This window comes from Mauremys mutica, chromosome 8, assembly GCF_020497125.1.
Source record: "Mauremys mutica isolate MM-2020 ecotype Southern chromosome 8, ASM2049712v1, whole genome shotgun sequence".
Taxonomy (NCBI): Eukaryota; Metazoa; Chordata; order Testudines; family Geoemydidae; genus Mauremys; species Mauremys mutica.
Genome location: NC_059079.1, coordinates 44,836,675 through 44,852,711, shown reverse-complemented (window position 1 = coordinate 44,852,711; position 16,037 = coordinate 44,836,675). Strand labels below are relative to the sequence as shown.

Sequence of the window (16,037 nt, the reverse complement as noted above, 5' to 3'; positions counted from 1 at the left end):
CAGGACCAATCCCCAACTAAATCATCCCAGCCAGGGCTTTGTCACACCTCTGAGCCATGTAGCTGGATCAAATTAACTTTTTAGTGCAGACCTGACCATAGTGAAACTAACCATTTCACTTAATATTAAAATTCATTTTAATTAGAAATTTGCAAAATTTCATTATTTTTGAACATGTCTTTTCCAAGCAAACATCACTTGGAATAAAGAGTACACAAATCTCCTGGGTTTACTAACATTATTTGTATTATCGTAGTGCCTAAATCAGTCCTAAGTCCACTGTGCTAGACGCTGTACGAACAATGAACAAAAGACAGTCAGCATTTAACACTGTTCAATGGATCCCAATTTTTTCTTAAGACAGGAAAAGAAACATTTAAGGATATCCTTTGAGGATTTAACTTTTGGACACAGCTCCCTACTAAAAGAAGTTATGTTACTGGAATTAATAATGCTAAACTAAGTTAGTGGAACAAAGCAATCTATACTATTAAAGCAACTTCTTCTAAAATCGCATACTCCTAGACCTATTTAGGTTTATAGAAGATTTTTGAATGGTTAAAACAGTATGTGGACAGCAGCCTTGTGCCCCCTAAAGGACTCTGGGCCCCTTTTACCATCTCAAACTTAGCATACAGGGTGAGAGAACCGGGGTGGAAATTGGTTTACTGTCACTTGAACAGAAAAGGGTCAACTTGAGTCACATTCTTCTCAAGGAGTGAGAGAAGAATGGTTTGGAGACCATATCTACTAGAGATATATATGCTGGAGGTCAAGTTCAAGGAATGTATTTGCTATGCAATAGTTCAAAGCTTATCATGCTCATAGAAGTTGTGGCCTGCTGACTTCCCACTTCAAAATAGCATATTTTTATTGCCTATTGTGCTACATTTCAGTAAACTTAATATAGTGGAAAATCTGTTTGTCTTTCATAATGAAATGATGTGGACAAATAGACAGCTTCAATTAAGCTATGAGCAAACCTCTACACTAAGGTATGACAATGAAAAGTGCTTCTGCAGCATATAACCTTCAAATGAAGGAAGGTCTCCAGGGAGAGAGAGAAAGTTTGGTTCAATGTAACAGCACAGCTATAACTAAATAACAGCCATGTGCAAGTTACCACTGTGAGGAAGTTTGCAGTAGGACACTGCATGCCACTTCTACCAGATAGAAGATCAAAAAACACTGGAATATAAGTTTAAAAAATAGAAGTCTGAAGACTGACACCATTAGTTAGACTAATATAATGAACATACCAGATTCTACAATATTAATGACAGGTTTCAAACTGTGCCTCGTTTCTACAAGTGATAACTGAATGTAGAATGCCAGCTAAAAAATGTTTCTTCTACTGCCATATACTTTTTTTTAAAATGTGCCAAATAAATTAAGGTATGACATGCTGACAGAAATAATCAATCTTGCCATTTTCTTAGAAATAAAGTAAATATGTCTACTCTATTTACTGCAGAACCATGTTCACCCTGCACTTCAAACATGCAAGCAACAACCTCATTGCTGCTAGAGTGTGCTAGCACTGTTCTCCTGGCCCATGCAGAAAACCATGCTGCACATAAGCTAGTCTAATTTTTATGAACTCTGTCTTAACATGTATCTTGGGGGGAGGGGAAATGCCTGTCCACAGTGATCAGCTAACACATGCTAATTGAGCTACCCCTAGTTCAGAGGTGGGCAAACTACAGCCCGCGAGCCACACCCGGCCCGCAAGACCGTCCTGCCTGGCCCTTGAGCTCCCAGCCGGGGAGGCTAGCCCCCATCCCCTCCCCTGCTGTCCCCCCTCCTCCACAGTTATGCCGCCGCACAGGCAGTGCTGTGGGCGGCGGGGCGGCGTGCTCCTGCAGGGCCGTGCGGCAGTGTGTTGGCTCTGGCCGGGCGGCGTGGCAGCCAGACATGATGCTCTGAGTGGCATGGTAAGGGGAACAGGGGGTTGGATAAGGGGCAAGGGGCTCCAGGGGACAGGGAGCGGTTGGATAGGGCGGAGGTTCGGAGAGGCGGTCAGGGGACGGGGAGGGTTGGATAAGCATGGGAGACCCAAGGGGCCTGTTAGGGGGCAGGGGTGTGGATAGGGGGTGGGGTCTTGGGGGGCAGTTACGGGTGGGGGATCCCGGGAGGTGGCAGTTAGGGAACAAGGAGCAGGGGGGGTGGATGAGTCAGGAGTTCTGAGGGGGGCAGTCAGGGAGCGGGAAGTGGGAGAGGGCGGATGGGGGGCGGGGGCCAGGCTGTTTGGGGAGGCACAGCCTTCCCTACCCGGCCCTCCATATAGTTTCCAAACCCCAATGTGGCCCTCGGGCCAAAAAATTTGCCCACCCCTGCCCTAGTTGATGATAACACAGTTTTGACCACATTATAAGGGCATCAAACTTTTCCCATTGGCTAGGCAGACCAAGATTTAACAGAGCTTTTACCTGTGGATGAGCTACTAAAATTTATCAGATTGAGATAAATTCAACATTTACTGTCAAATGCAATTACCGGTATATACTGTTAAGTCCTTTATCGCTTTTCTTAGTTATTGGGCAAAAGCAAGAGTGTTAGCCCTGCTGAAAGTGTAACATTCAATATACTCCAACTTGGCTAAGGCCTTTTTTCTGTGTCTGTATTCTTATATCATCAGTAAATACATTGTCCCCCTAATAAAAGAAATACTAGAAGTATTTCCTGACAATGAAATGATGAAGGTTGAAACAAAGGTCCATCGTAAATCCAATACTGTTATTTTGAGTTTCTCAATTGTACAGTAGACTCTCAGAGTTTCGAACACCTCAAGAATGGAGGTTGTCAGTAACTCTTAACAAAACATTGTGATGGTTCTTTCAAAAGTTTACAACTGACATTGACTTAATTCAGCTTTGAAACTTTACTATGCAGAAGAAAAATGCTGCTTTCCCTTTATTTTTTATTTTTTACATTTAACACAGTATTGTACTGTATATGCTTTTGGGGGGGGGGGTTGGGGTTGGGGGGGGGCGCATCTCTTCTGCTGCCTGATTGCATACTTCCGGTTCCAAATGAGGTGTGTGGTTGACTGGTCAGTTCGTAACTCTGAGGTTCTACTGTATTCACTGAATTAAGTTTTCAGTTAATTAAAATAGCATGCATTTGGATTTTATTTATTTATTGGATTTTACTCTTGGCTACAGAAGCAATAATTTTAATCATTCAACTACTCCTCAAAGCCAACCTCACAGCTTATTTAAATCCCATGACATTTTTTGTGTATTTGCTCAGCTATGATTGAAAAAAACACTTTCAAGGTTGTCAGGCCTGTTTTCAAAAAAGATATGTTATATTTTAGGGGTTATTTAAAATGTTCAGCTGTCAAAACTCATCTTTGGAAAGTGCTAATTTTAAGTGTGAATTACGGTGTATCACATCATAAACAAACTTGTACAGGTGCGCAGCATCCTATTTAAAAATACTAGCTTATTTACAGTCAGACACAGCAGGGCTGTGTTAGTTTTTACTTGTTTGTTTGAACAGTAGCACAACTAACAAAGGGTGGTTAAACAAAATGCAGAAAAACCTAAAAAAGAGGCGCTCACTCTAGAACAAACTTGAAATGAAAACCTTAAAGATCTGTGGGTCACATTAAGGTCTTTCTCCCTCCTAACTCAACTTCTCCTGCTGCTCACTCATGCATGGAGATCATAATTCTGTGCTTGTGATAGTTCCACAGCAACACTGATGACAGTGATGTCAGATTCAACCCTGACTTCACTGCAGGATCAACTACAAGAAGCAGATGGGATGCGAGAGAGAAAGTCCCTATTTAAACTCAGTTCTCTTTCATGGGAAAGAAAGGGGCATGACCAAAGAAACGGTGAATGGACGTTGTTTTGATATATGATATATTCAAAACATTATCATAGCATGAAAATCTGTTTAAAGGCAAGTCTTCCAATACAGTGTAACTGTCAAATTTGTTAGCCTTATCATAAACTGACCTGGAAAGCTCCCTATTTAGTAAAACAAACCTTTACTCAGTTTTTAAAGCTGTGTTAGAGAAATTACACATTCATTTCTTGTTACATGTATGATAATTCCTTAAATAAATTCAGTCTTAATACTCAGATGTATTTATTTGACACACTACTATTGTACTCTCAGTGCCACAGGCAAACACAATGACAGGTCCCTGCCCCGAGGCATTTGTGATCTAAATTAGACTTAATTCAAGAGACAATCTAATGTGATGCCCAGAGTATGGAAAGATGATAATTATAATATACAAGTGACACCCTAAGAATGGTGATGGGATCTGCACCTCAGCCACTAGACCTTTCACTTGTGATGTTTCAGAAGGCTCAATTCTCTCTCCAGTCCTATTCAAGATAAACATGCAGCCACTAGGCGAACTGGTAAAAAAATAGAGACTTGCATGCCAGCAATACATAGATGACACAGCTGTACCTGTACATCACCATATATGACCATAGCACTCAACATAAAACATCTCATACAAGCACTGGACGCCGCTCATGGATTAAACACAGCTGGCTGAAGTTCAACCCATGCAAGACAGAGGTGGGCAGGGGAAAGGGCTCTGAAGAGTCTGCACCCAAGGTGCAATCTTCTTTGGTGGAAGGTGCACACCTCAGAATTCATCAGTTCAGATGGGAGTTTGGGGTGGTTCCTGGATTGCTCACTGATGCTAAGCACTCACATAGCATCATCCACATGTGATGCTTTCCAACATCTGTAACTGTCTAGAAGACTCCATCCCATCATAGTGGATGGTGACCGGACCTCATTTATTCATATCTTTTTCATCTCCTATCTGGACTACAGCAATACAATATAGCTGGGCATGAAGCCTTCACCACATAGGAAATTCCAGCTCATACAGAACATTGTAGCACATCCTCACCTCACCACACAGACTACAGTGAGCACAACAAACCTGTTCTCTGCTCTCTACAAAAGTTTCCCCATAAAATAGTGAGTCAAATTCAAAGCCTCTGTCTTTCGCTTCCAGGCATCAAGGGCCTGGGCCAAGCATATCTAAAAGACCACCATAACAGGTACAACAAAACTTTGGACCATCCGGGTAAAGCTCATCTGTGCATAGTACCAAGCTTTCTTAGGGGCTGCTCTGAGACTGTGAAATGAACTCCCTCATGAACAATGGACCATCACACCTACCAAACCTACCAAAAAGCCCCCACTACATTGGACACACAATTCTCCCCCTGGGGACAGGATGAGAGGGAGACTGAACCACACAGATGTTAATCATGTTGCTTAATGCACCACTTGTCAAATGCTCATATTCTATGGTTATGAGGGTGATATATGAACCTATATGGAATAGAAATCAAAATGCAGGTCTGTCTCATCTTACGCGGATTTAACATGCGCGATTTCAGCTTTACGCAGTCGGCAAAAACAAAAGAAAAAAAAGAGAAAAATAACAATTTAAATACTGTTTCTGTAGTGCGGGCAATTCCGCCCGCCATTCAACTCAATGTAATTTTTACTATATGCGGTTTTCGCTTTGCGCGCTAACCGCGGAACGGAACCCCCGCGTAAGATGAGACTTGCCTGTATATACTTGGTAAGTACCCATCCAGTTGCTTCCTTTTAAAAAATACATGTTAATGTGTGAAGATTTTGGAGTGAGGACAGGAATAGGAGAGTAACCAAAATATGTTTTAAGGAGTGCTTTGAGAACATGAGAAGAGCAAAACAGCCTGGCACACAGGGCCAGGAGTATACTCCATACATAAGGGGCTCATGAGAAAAGGCACAGTCTCTTGTAGCAGAAGACAATCAAAGGAGCGTTAAGATGAACTGAAATAGCACATACAGTGAGAGCTGGGGAAGTGCCAAGAAACTAGTGTTGAGGTGTAAGCAGAAGCCAAGCCTTGTAGTCCTGAAGGTGAGTATAAGGAGTTTGAATGTGATGCAGAAGGAGAGTGAACACCAATGTAGGATTTGACCAGGCAGATATCACAGAGCTGTAGGTGAGGCAAACATTTCTGGTAACAGCACACTGGACAGACTTGAAGGATATGACATGAGAATCATGGTCAGAAATGAAGATGCTGTAGTAATCAAAGCAAGAGATGACAAGAGCATGGATCAAGGTTCTGGCAGTAGGAATAGAGAAGGGACAGATTTTAAAGATACCAGAGAGGAAGCACCAGACAGATTAATTGTCAGACTATATCTTGGGGAGAAAGAACCTGAATATGACATGAAAGTTGCAAGCCTCGGTGAAGGCAAAGATGAGTTGAAATGTGGCTGGCCATCCAAAAAAAGATGTCAGATAGACAGTCACAAAGCAAAGACAGGCCATGGGAGACAGATCAGGTGTGGAGAGATATATCAGGGTCTCATTATCATTCAGAATATGAGAATGGACAGAGGGTTACCAAGGGAGAGAGTATAGAGAAAGAGGAGGAGAACAGGAGATGATCAGAAAGTTGCATCTATTGGAATTGCTAACAGGAGGAATTAAGAGAGCAAGGAAAGCCAAACCCACAGAGAACCAAAAAAACACTGAGAGCAAGTCAAGGAGGGAGCGTAGCCAACTGTGTGAAGGAGGCTGATCAGTCAAGGAAGATAAAAATAAAGAAGTCACCCAAGAACTTGACCAGGAACAGGATATAATATCCTGCCTCAATGAAGGCAATTACATAAGAGTGAAATGGGTGGAAACTACCATGCAGAGAGGATCCAGGAGGAAGTCAGCCTAGAGGAGCTGCAGCATTGGCAACAGACAATAAATTCAAAAAGCCTGGGTATGAATGGGAGGAAGAATATACACTGGCAGTTGGAGAGGCTGGAAGGGTTAAGGAAAATTATTAGAATAGGGAAAGCAGCAAAGAATCCTGTGGCACCTTATAGACTAACAGACGTTTTGCAGCATGAGCTTTCGTGGGTGAATACCCACTTCTTCGGATGCAAGTCAGGGAATACAGTGGTGTGCTTGAAAGCAGAGGATGTGATGGAGAATAAGTGAATGAGGGAAAATATGGGAAGCAAGAAAAATCAATAGGGGATAAAGTCAAGGGGACACGTTGATGTACTAGAAGATGTAAAACTAGTTATATGCCATTATTCTTGTTGAGTCCCTCATTAGAAATTCTAGTCAGCACTTTAACTTCAACCTGAGAAGTCACATGTTTTCCTACACGCAAATTGCAACCAAAAGACTTGCTCAGATAACTGACTAGAATTGTGATCTTGTTAGTACTCGTGCAGCACCATATCTCTTTCACCAGAGTGCTTGTAGGAGTGTGAAACTAATTGCTAACACCAATTCAAGTCAGCTCACAATGCCATTTGCACTATTCCAAAATTGCTACAGTAAAAGTTATTTTCTGCTACGTAGGTTTTTTTTTCTCCTCCTTCAGCAATGATTGTTAAGAGATAAGCTCCAAAGAGACAAACGGAGAAATCAAAGTACTCGAGTCCCAGTTCTGAGACATACCACTAAATGAAATGAAATGACTTATTAAATCTACATTTTATGGACTGAAAGATTATAGGAATTAAAATGGTATAAGTATGTAACACAAACCACCATATCAACAATAAACTGCTGCAAATGTTTGCCCGTCTATCATCAGAATATTAATAACTGAAAAAAATGAATTAGGATAATAGCAATGAGCACTAACAGAATTCCAAACTATCAACACTTCAGAGCATGAGGTGACAAAATAGAGGGTGTGTGGACTAAATAATCTAATAGGGTCTTTTCCATCCCTAGTTTCTATAAATAAATGCCAACAGTTGGAGTACATTACCTTCATTTTCAGAAGCCTGGCATTTTACCTTGAGTACCAAATCAAATGTACTTTCTGGATTTTGCCTGGAAATAAAAAATAAGTAAATTGATTAGTCATACATATGTCATAAACCACATAGACTGATCTAGATTATCAAGCCTTCTCTACAGTGTCCATAATGTTATATCCTTTCCACTCCATTTGACACGATAAAATTAGAGAATCTCAATTATTTGGATTTTTGTAAGATTTCAGAAGTCATATTTTCCTTCACATCCTGTAATATATTCACACACTTTTCAAAAAAGAATAGGCAACAGAAGCAAGAATTGAGAATAATTAGATGATTGTTAAAACAATAAAAATTCTGTGATTACACTGATAAATTGTAGTCCTATATGTTTGAGAGCTCTTCAGTCCTTTCATTATGTCATTACCCCATCTTAAATAGTCGTGTTGAAGTAAATACAATTTTAAACTTGCTGAGTTTGCTTTACAAAACTGAACTTTACAGATGGAAAAAATGCTGCTAGTTTCTTTATTATCTATTAGTTAGAAACCAGTATGTAGATTGGGCCTCACTGATAGTCTTTTCCACTTCACCAGTTTGAACCACTTCTGTTTTTAAGGTATGAAGAGAGTGACCCAGGATTAAGCTTCCATCTTAATTCCTGCAAACTGAGCCATTGGCACATTTATCTTTTTAATATATTTGGTCACCAATTGAAACTTGACAGTCCCCTTCCATCTCCTTCAGAAGTTACTGCCACTGGCATGTTTAAGGATTGAATCCTGTACACAACAATTCAACCACTGGGAATATTAATCCCGTAATTATGAATTACATTTGCATTTGTTGGCTGATAGCTCATTACCCAACCCTAGCCTAAATTTAAATAATTATTTGCACAGAACAGCCACAAGTGAGTACCATTACTATACAACATTCTCTGTCTGTGAATAAACTCCTACATTTCAGTAATTTCTTGATTTATGATGTTGGGTTCAGAAGTAACCCTTAATTTATTTTTACCATTCTGAGTTATTTAAATTCTCATTCTGATGAGCAATCTGCCATTTATATTAAAAGCAAATATTATAACCTCCACCATATCAATTATTTATCTAAGTAACCACATAATATAGAAGTCAGCAGTTTTTCACAAGTAAGGAATTCAAGACTGGGCCTCAGGTTTCTAAAATGATGCATATAAAGCATATCACAGACTGACAGTTCGATACAAGTTTTTAAAAAAAAAGTTTTAGAGGGATTTTGGACTGGAGCAAAGGCGGGCAAATTTTTGCCTCCCCAAACAGCCAGGCATGGCCCGGCCCTGACCCCTATCCAACCCGCACCCCCGCTTCTCGCTCACTGATTGCCCCCCCCCAACTCCTGTCCCATCCAACCCACCCTGTTCCCTGACGGCCCACCCGGGACCCCTGCCCCATCCACACACACACCCCTCTCCCTGTTCTCTGACTTCCCCCTGCTCCCCCATCCAACACTCCCTCTCCTTCCTGACTGCCCACCCCCGGGACCCCTGCCCCCATTCAACCCCTGTTCCACACCCTCTGACCGCCCCACCTCCTAGCCACAACTCCGATCCCTGACCACCATCACCCCGAACTCCCCTGCCCCCTTACCGCGCTGCCTGGAGCACTGGTGGTGCTACAGCCATGCTGGAGCTGTGCTGGAGCCAGCCATGCCACCATGCAGCACAGAACACCGGGTCAGGCCGGACTCTGCAGCTGCTCTGCCCCAGAAGCTCGCAGCCCCACCACCGAGAGCACTGCACCAGCAGCGCAGTGAGCTGAGGCTGCAGGGGGCTAGCCTCCCAGACCAGGAGCTCAGGGGCCGGGCAAGAGGGTCCCGCAGGCCGGATGTGGCCCACGGGTCATAATTTGCCCACCTCTGGACTAGAGGGAAACTTTCAGAGGTCACCAGTTACTTAATGTGTTTTCTATCATTTATTTTGTCACCAAGTATTGACAATATGCATTTATATTAAGACTGATATCAAATTTTTGAGCAACAATCACATATCTTTCCACATCATATTCCTTCCCTGCATCACTTTTTAAATTATTCAATTGGAAAATCTTAAAGGAGGATCCTGAATGAGCTAGTTCTGCACCTTTTTTTTTTGTCTAAGTTTTGCTCTCAGTTACACCAGTGTAAATCCAGACTACTTGAGATTTACAGGAGTGTAACAGAAAAGAACATGATCCATTGTTTCTTCCCGCAGCTAGCAAGACCAGAATGAATCTAATTAGAGTTGCACTCATTTAAATGAGGGCAAAACTGAGCTGTAAGAACCCAGCCTGTAGTGAGAAGAGTGGAATCCCTCTACCATGAAAGGGTTAAATGAAATTTAAACCTAGGTGTGTGTTTGCTCTTTTGGCTCATTTTCCCCCTTCCTTAAAGAAGGAGTGGAAAATCAGAATGCTGGATTTAACACATTCATTTCCATTAAAAATGTGTCTCAAATACAGGATTAGGACTTCAGAGCCCAACTTCTTAACTGAATTTACAATCAATAAGACAGCATGTGAAAATGTGTTTCTTCCCTCAGTACACCACCACAAAGTCTGCTTCCACAGAAAAGTTCTAGGTTTACTCTTCACCTCCCACATAGAAGGTGTTACTTATACTTAGAAGTGTCAAGAAATATGTCAAACTAGTGTGATATATGTCAGACTGGCTTTCATTTCTATTGTAACTATTAAATAGCAGATTCATCATAAACATAGATTACTGTCAGTTTACAAAATACAGATTTAACCTCTCATCAACTACTGAATTAAGGAAGTCAATGGGACTACTCACAATGGGCAAGTAGCTTCAAACCATCACAAAAAATTAACTTTACAAAAAGTTACTTTGTCAACACATCTGGGTTACACTAAAATTCTCTCGAAGTAGAATTATTCTCTTAACTTCTTGAAAAAATATTAATTTTCTTGAATAATCAAATAGAAAGATGATGTTAGATTCCTTAGAAGAATGTTTATAAACAACCTCTGTTTTGATGTTACTAGTTTTACACTCTATTTTTGTAGCTGTTTCTCAAAACCAAGACTCATTCGTCTGTAACTTTCACAAATATGAGAGTAAAGTAAAATAGCTGGAATATTTAAAAAAAATCACCATTTATTGGCAATAGATACAAAGAGACAGTAAATAGGCAAAAAGTAAAGTGCAAAAGTTTGTTCAGTATTGTTTTTGTAATCCACCTAACACCCAAACAAGTCATCCTGGACATTCTTCTGAGAAGTTTCGTAGGTACCAAACCTTAGGCTGGCACTGTCTTCTAGGAAGACGAGTTATGTGTATGCTCCCAGAGACAGAAACAATGGCCTGTCAATTCTTCCACTTGTGGGGCAGACTCTTTCACTGGGATGAAGATTATTATAAAGCCCTGTGTACCTTTATCTCATCCTCTGAAGATGAAGGATTCAGCAAGTGGGGCTCACTTTAAGGTGCACGTTACAACAGTCGTTGATGACTGAAGGGGGGGTCATTTTGACAGAGACCAAGTGTGTGTTCCAGTCTCTCGCTGGGAATAGAGGGTGCTAGGGCAGAGAGGGGTTTCTTTGGGGGAGGGACAGGTGGGGGGCTGACAAGCTCTCCCTGTGGGGCGGGCTGCAGGATTCATGGCTGGGCGTCTCCACTGGGGGATGGAGAATCGGGTGGGGAGCCGCCAGCTGTTCACTCTGAGGCTGCCAGTGTCACACCTGCGGGGAGGAGGATTTTGCCGCGTGGGCTCCCATGACAGCCCGGTGCAGTCCCGCTCCTGTCGTGCCCCGGGGCTCTGCTCAGCCGCCCCCTGTGCGTGCCCAGCGCAGAGCCAGGCCCCTGCCCCACACCCCGCCAGGCTGGGGGAGGCTTTGAGGCCTAGTCCCTCCTCCCCTCTCCCTCCAGCGCAGCCCCCCGAGCCGCCTCGGCCGCCCCCTCCGCCCCGCCGCCACTCACTTGATCCTGCTGTCCATGGTCACATCTCGGGCCCCGGCCGCCGGTCCGCGCCCCGCGGGGAAACACCTCGCCCGGCCGGCAGGGAAAGGAGGGACGCGCCGGCCCCGGGGGACGGGGAGGTTACAGCGGCTGCTGGCGGTGGCCCATGGCTGCTCCGCTCCCCCGGCTCGAGCCGTGAGCGCGGCGGGGAGCGGCGGCACCGCCTCCTCCCAGCCTCAGTTCCTGTTGCCGCGGCGGCGCCGGCACCTTCTGGGAAGCAGGAAGCTCGGCGGTGGCCGGAGCAGCCGCCGGTGGCAGTGGCACCTGCGCCGGGCAGGGGGTGGCTCCGGGGGTGGCCCTGCCGCGGGGGACGGGACTGAACTGAACTCCCCGGGGACACGCGCGGGGTGTCGGCTGCCCGCTCCGCGCACCGGCCCCCGGGCCTGCTGCAGCAGCCTTTGCCCTCCGGGCCCGGCCCCGGCCCAACCCCAGCCCCAACCCAGCGCTGAATGCGCTCGCAGGGACAGGGCAGGGGCCCGGCTCCACTGCCTGACCCACGGGGCTGCTCCAAAAGCTCGGGCTAGTTGTGTCCCCCGTGGGGGTTGTACAGTTCCCGTCCAGCACAGCCCTGCACGTTTCCTCTAAACGCCCCGAGAGGCGCCTGAACTTCTCCTTTCATTATAATTAACGCTTCCCTAGATTGGGGAAGGGAATAAACAACCCAAAACCGCCACTTTGCACTGTTCCTCCATCAGGCGTTTCATTTAGAAAGACAGGCAGAGCTAAGGTTGTTTTGTTTTGTTTTGTTTTCCACTTTATCTCCCCAAACCCTTCAAGCTGGGTTCTCAGGTTGTTACAGGTTTAAAGGAATGAAGTTCCAATTTACACACACCCCAAATGAAGAGGGAAAGGGAAATAAAATGTTGGGTCAGATATTCAAAATATCTCATTACTAAAGCACATTGCAAAATCCTTCATCCCCCTAGAAAGGGGGACTTTTTCATTAATCCAGAGTGAAGCACAGGTGGCTGCTCTACTGTCTCCCAACCAGAAAGCTGGCTCCCTAAACCAAAGACTCATCCTGTAGGCTCCAATATATGCCTTCCTTTACTCACTGCAAATATTCCCATTGACTTTGATAAGAGTCTGGGGTCAATGCAATTCTTCACAGCACACGTCTTGCAGTATTTGGTCTTTACAGTTTAGGAAGGTCCAGATCCTGCAAGCGGATCCAGAGGTCCGCTCACATGGTTCAGCTTTCAGGATAAAGGCCTTCACACCAGGAAGGGCCCCCAGAGGAAAAGGACAAGAGAAGCAGCATACACTTGAACCTAATCCTGCAAACAAGTATACATGCCAGTAGTCCCATTGAACTCAATGCAGCTATTCACAAAGTTATTCCTGTGTATTTTCAAAATTAGGGCCTTCCTAGTTTCTAAGGGACAGATTCCTTTGACTTCGGATGGAGCAGCAAGCATGTAGGTGAAAACAGAATTTGAATCAGAGTCTTTTGTTGGGCTATATATAGCCCTTCCATAAACATGTGCAACTTGCATTTGCTTCCAGAGGAGATCTTATGCCAGAGATGAATTTGGTCTATTCTGTTTGCTAATAGTGCGGTTACTTTGGCAACAGTCATGTCATCTCCACTTCATACCATCACAGATGCACATCAGATGTTTCTATTTAATATATTTAGACACTTTTACCTAATAGTTTTATCACCACTGTGTATATGTTAGCTCTATAGTGGAAAAAGTAATGGTTTTAAGATTTTAAAATCAAGAATTTTATTTTAGCCTATTTTATTTATAGCCAAGGGAAGAAACTACAAGAGTAAATCACCAATTCTGCAAACACTTATACACAAATAATTTTATGGACTGTAGTAGTCCCATTGAGTTTGGAATGGGATAAAAACAGAAGCTGGCCCTAAAAATGCACCAAGTCCCATTCACCTTGGGTGGTCTGTGCGGCCAAATTCCCACCTATACCAAATTTCCTTCACTTCATAATATAATCACAATGAAAAATGCAAAAAGCAGAAATTTTACAATACTGGGCCAAATAAAAAATGCCCTTCACTGCTCTCTCTGAAATTAATCATAATATCAGCACTTGGTGAGTGGAATACACTCAAGCCAATGATCTATTAAACACATAAAACAGCACTAGTATGTTACTGAAGTTGAAGAATCAAACACTCAAAGAAGTCAGGAAATGATAAACAACAGTTTTCCTGCTGCAACATTAACTTGGCCATGTTGCACATCCTATTCACCGTATGGTATATAAATTAATAATAAAACATATAGAATGTGCAACAAAACCAATTTGATGTTGAAGCAGAAACATTAGCTTTTGGATTTTCTTGACTTTTGAGTGCTTTCTTTCTCCAACTTGATGATGCATTAATTTGTGGGCGTAGTTTCAGAAGCACTGAGCATATGCAACTCCCACTCCCACTGAAGTCAATGGGAGCTGTGGGGAGTTCAGGATCTCTATAAACCCAGACCATCTTTTGTTGAAATGAAAAATAAATGAATTGATTTAGTGATAATTGAGGCTCCTAAGAGGAGCACTGAAACCTGCTACCCTTAACTGACCAACTACCTAAACTGGACCTCTCTTTGGGGATTGAATGGGAGAAGTCTTCCAAGTTCACAAAATAAGCAGTAGGCTGTGCAGGTGCTCAAAATATGGAATATGTGCACAGTACTAGTCACTTAATCTAAAACTATATCTTATGAGACATTACAGACTTTCGGTCATCTCTTAGGGCTAAATGCTAGTCTCATTGGAAGTTTTGCTATTGATTTCACTGAGACTAGCATTTATTTCAATTTCCCTGTCACTATTCCAAGCTGTAAATGCAGTACAATTACAATATGACAGTTCCTATTCAAAATTCTCCAAAACAAGAACACAAAAATGAATTTCCTAATTAGGGTGCCCAGCCTATGATATTTACCTCAAGATAATATTAAAAAATAGATCCTTAATGGCCCATCCCCTAAACCAATCTTAACCCTTAAAAGATTTGGCCTTTAGAGAAGAAAGGTAAAGACTCAGTCACTGATTCAATATAGATACATTTCTAGAATGCTATGAAGATCACTAGCCAGACATCAGTAAATAAATGTCTAAAGTACTTCAAATCATTCCATTCACTGTCAGCTGTCCTCAGAGTGTGCTTAATTGGGTAAACTGTTCTTCATCTTTACAATGGCTCTGTGCATGGTCTTACCCCTTTCCCACCTCATTTTTTAATATTATGTATCCAATTATGTGGATTATTTCCTTTAATGGTAAAAAAATTAACTTTTGGTTTAGGGACAAATGTGAGTAACAAAGACATCTTGTGAGAGTGTGTGTTTGGCTCAATAAAAGTCTTACACATAAATTGCACTGTGCTATCATTAATGCTCAGGAATGCAACAAACTTAGCTGTCACTATTCATTTGATAATGCTGTGTCTGAAAACCATGCATGTGCCACATGACAACTGTATTCTGCACAAACATGCACACACCTCTGTAAATAAGCAGGTAGGCATCCATATTAACGAGTGAACTCCCAGGGAGAGGTCAGTACTAAGGTAGGAATGAAGATTTCCAGGCTTTCTAATCAATGTGCCCTACCAACTGGGCTAGAAAACCAGCTCCACTTAAGCAGGTCAGCTGATATATTCACCTACAATTTATCATTTCATTAGTGAGTGCTAAGTATTTTGATACATCAGTTCAATATGGACATTTTTATCATTTACGTGATGTTTAGTGTGTGGGTAACTGTTGGATATCATTAGAGTATATGTCACACTTTAGCTAATATAGTGAGCGCCATAGTGTCTTCTCTGAATATCTACAAAAGTGTCAATTTAAAAGCAAAATATTTTCTATATAAATCTGGTGACTATCCATTGTTTTGATTCTGAGAACATAAGTTTAAGCAGGTCTGCATTCCATATTAAATCCTGTTTGTTCTAAACTTAAAATTGTAAAATTAATTGGGGAGATCAGAAGAATTTACATTAATGTCATATTCAGATTGCACAGTTTTAAAGGACAGGAAATTGAAATGTTAAAATATTTACAGCAATATTAACTTGGAACTTAGTATTTTTAAGGAGTATTTTTCAAGCCTTATTTTTCTTCTAAATGGGTAATTTAGGGCCCAATTGTAAAATCCGCTGTGAATTATCAATGAGAGCAATAGGTTTACAATCTGGCCCTTAATGTATTAGTTTGTTAGATGTGCACCATAAGTTTCAGAAGATGTGTGACATGCCTAGGTAAATTATATTGTATAAGCCTTCAGGGGGC

At 42.4% G+C, this 16,037-nt stretch overlaps 1 protein-coding gene across 2 annotated transcripts in view; it reads right to left on the bottom strand.

Moving 5' to 3' along the window:
- DENND1B (DENN domain containing 1B) overlaps positions 1–11,932 on the bottom strand; it is a 268,816-nt gene extending 256,884 nt beyond the window's left edge. For both annotated transcript variants that reach the window (XM_045028045.1, XM_045028046.1), the window contains exons 1-2: positions 11,734–11,932; positions 7,779–7,843 (exon numbers count right to left, since the gene is read on the bottom strand). In XM_045028045.1, the coding sequence (XP_044883980.1) occupies positions 7,779–7,843; positions 11,734–11,750 (82 nt within the window). In that variant the 5' untranslated portion in view covers positions 11,751–11,932. The remainder of the gene's footprint in view (positions 1–7,778; positions 7,844–11,733) is intronic.
- Positions 11,933–16,037: the final 4,105 nt, after the last annotated feature.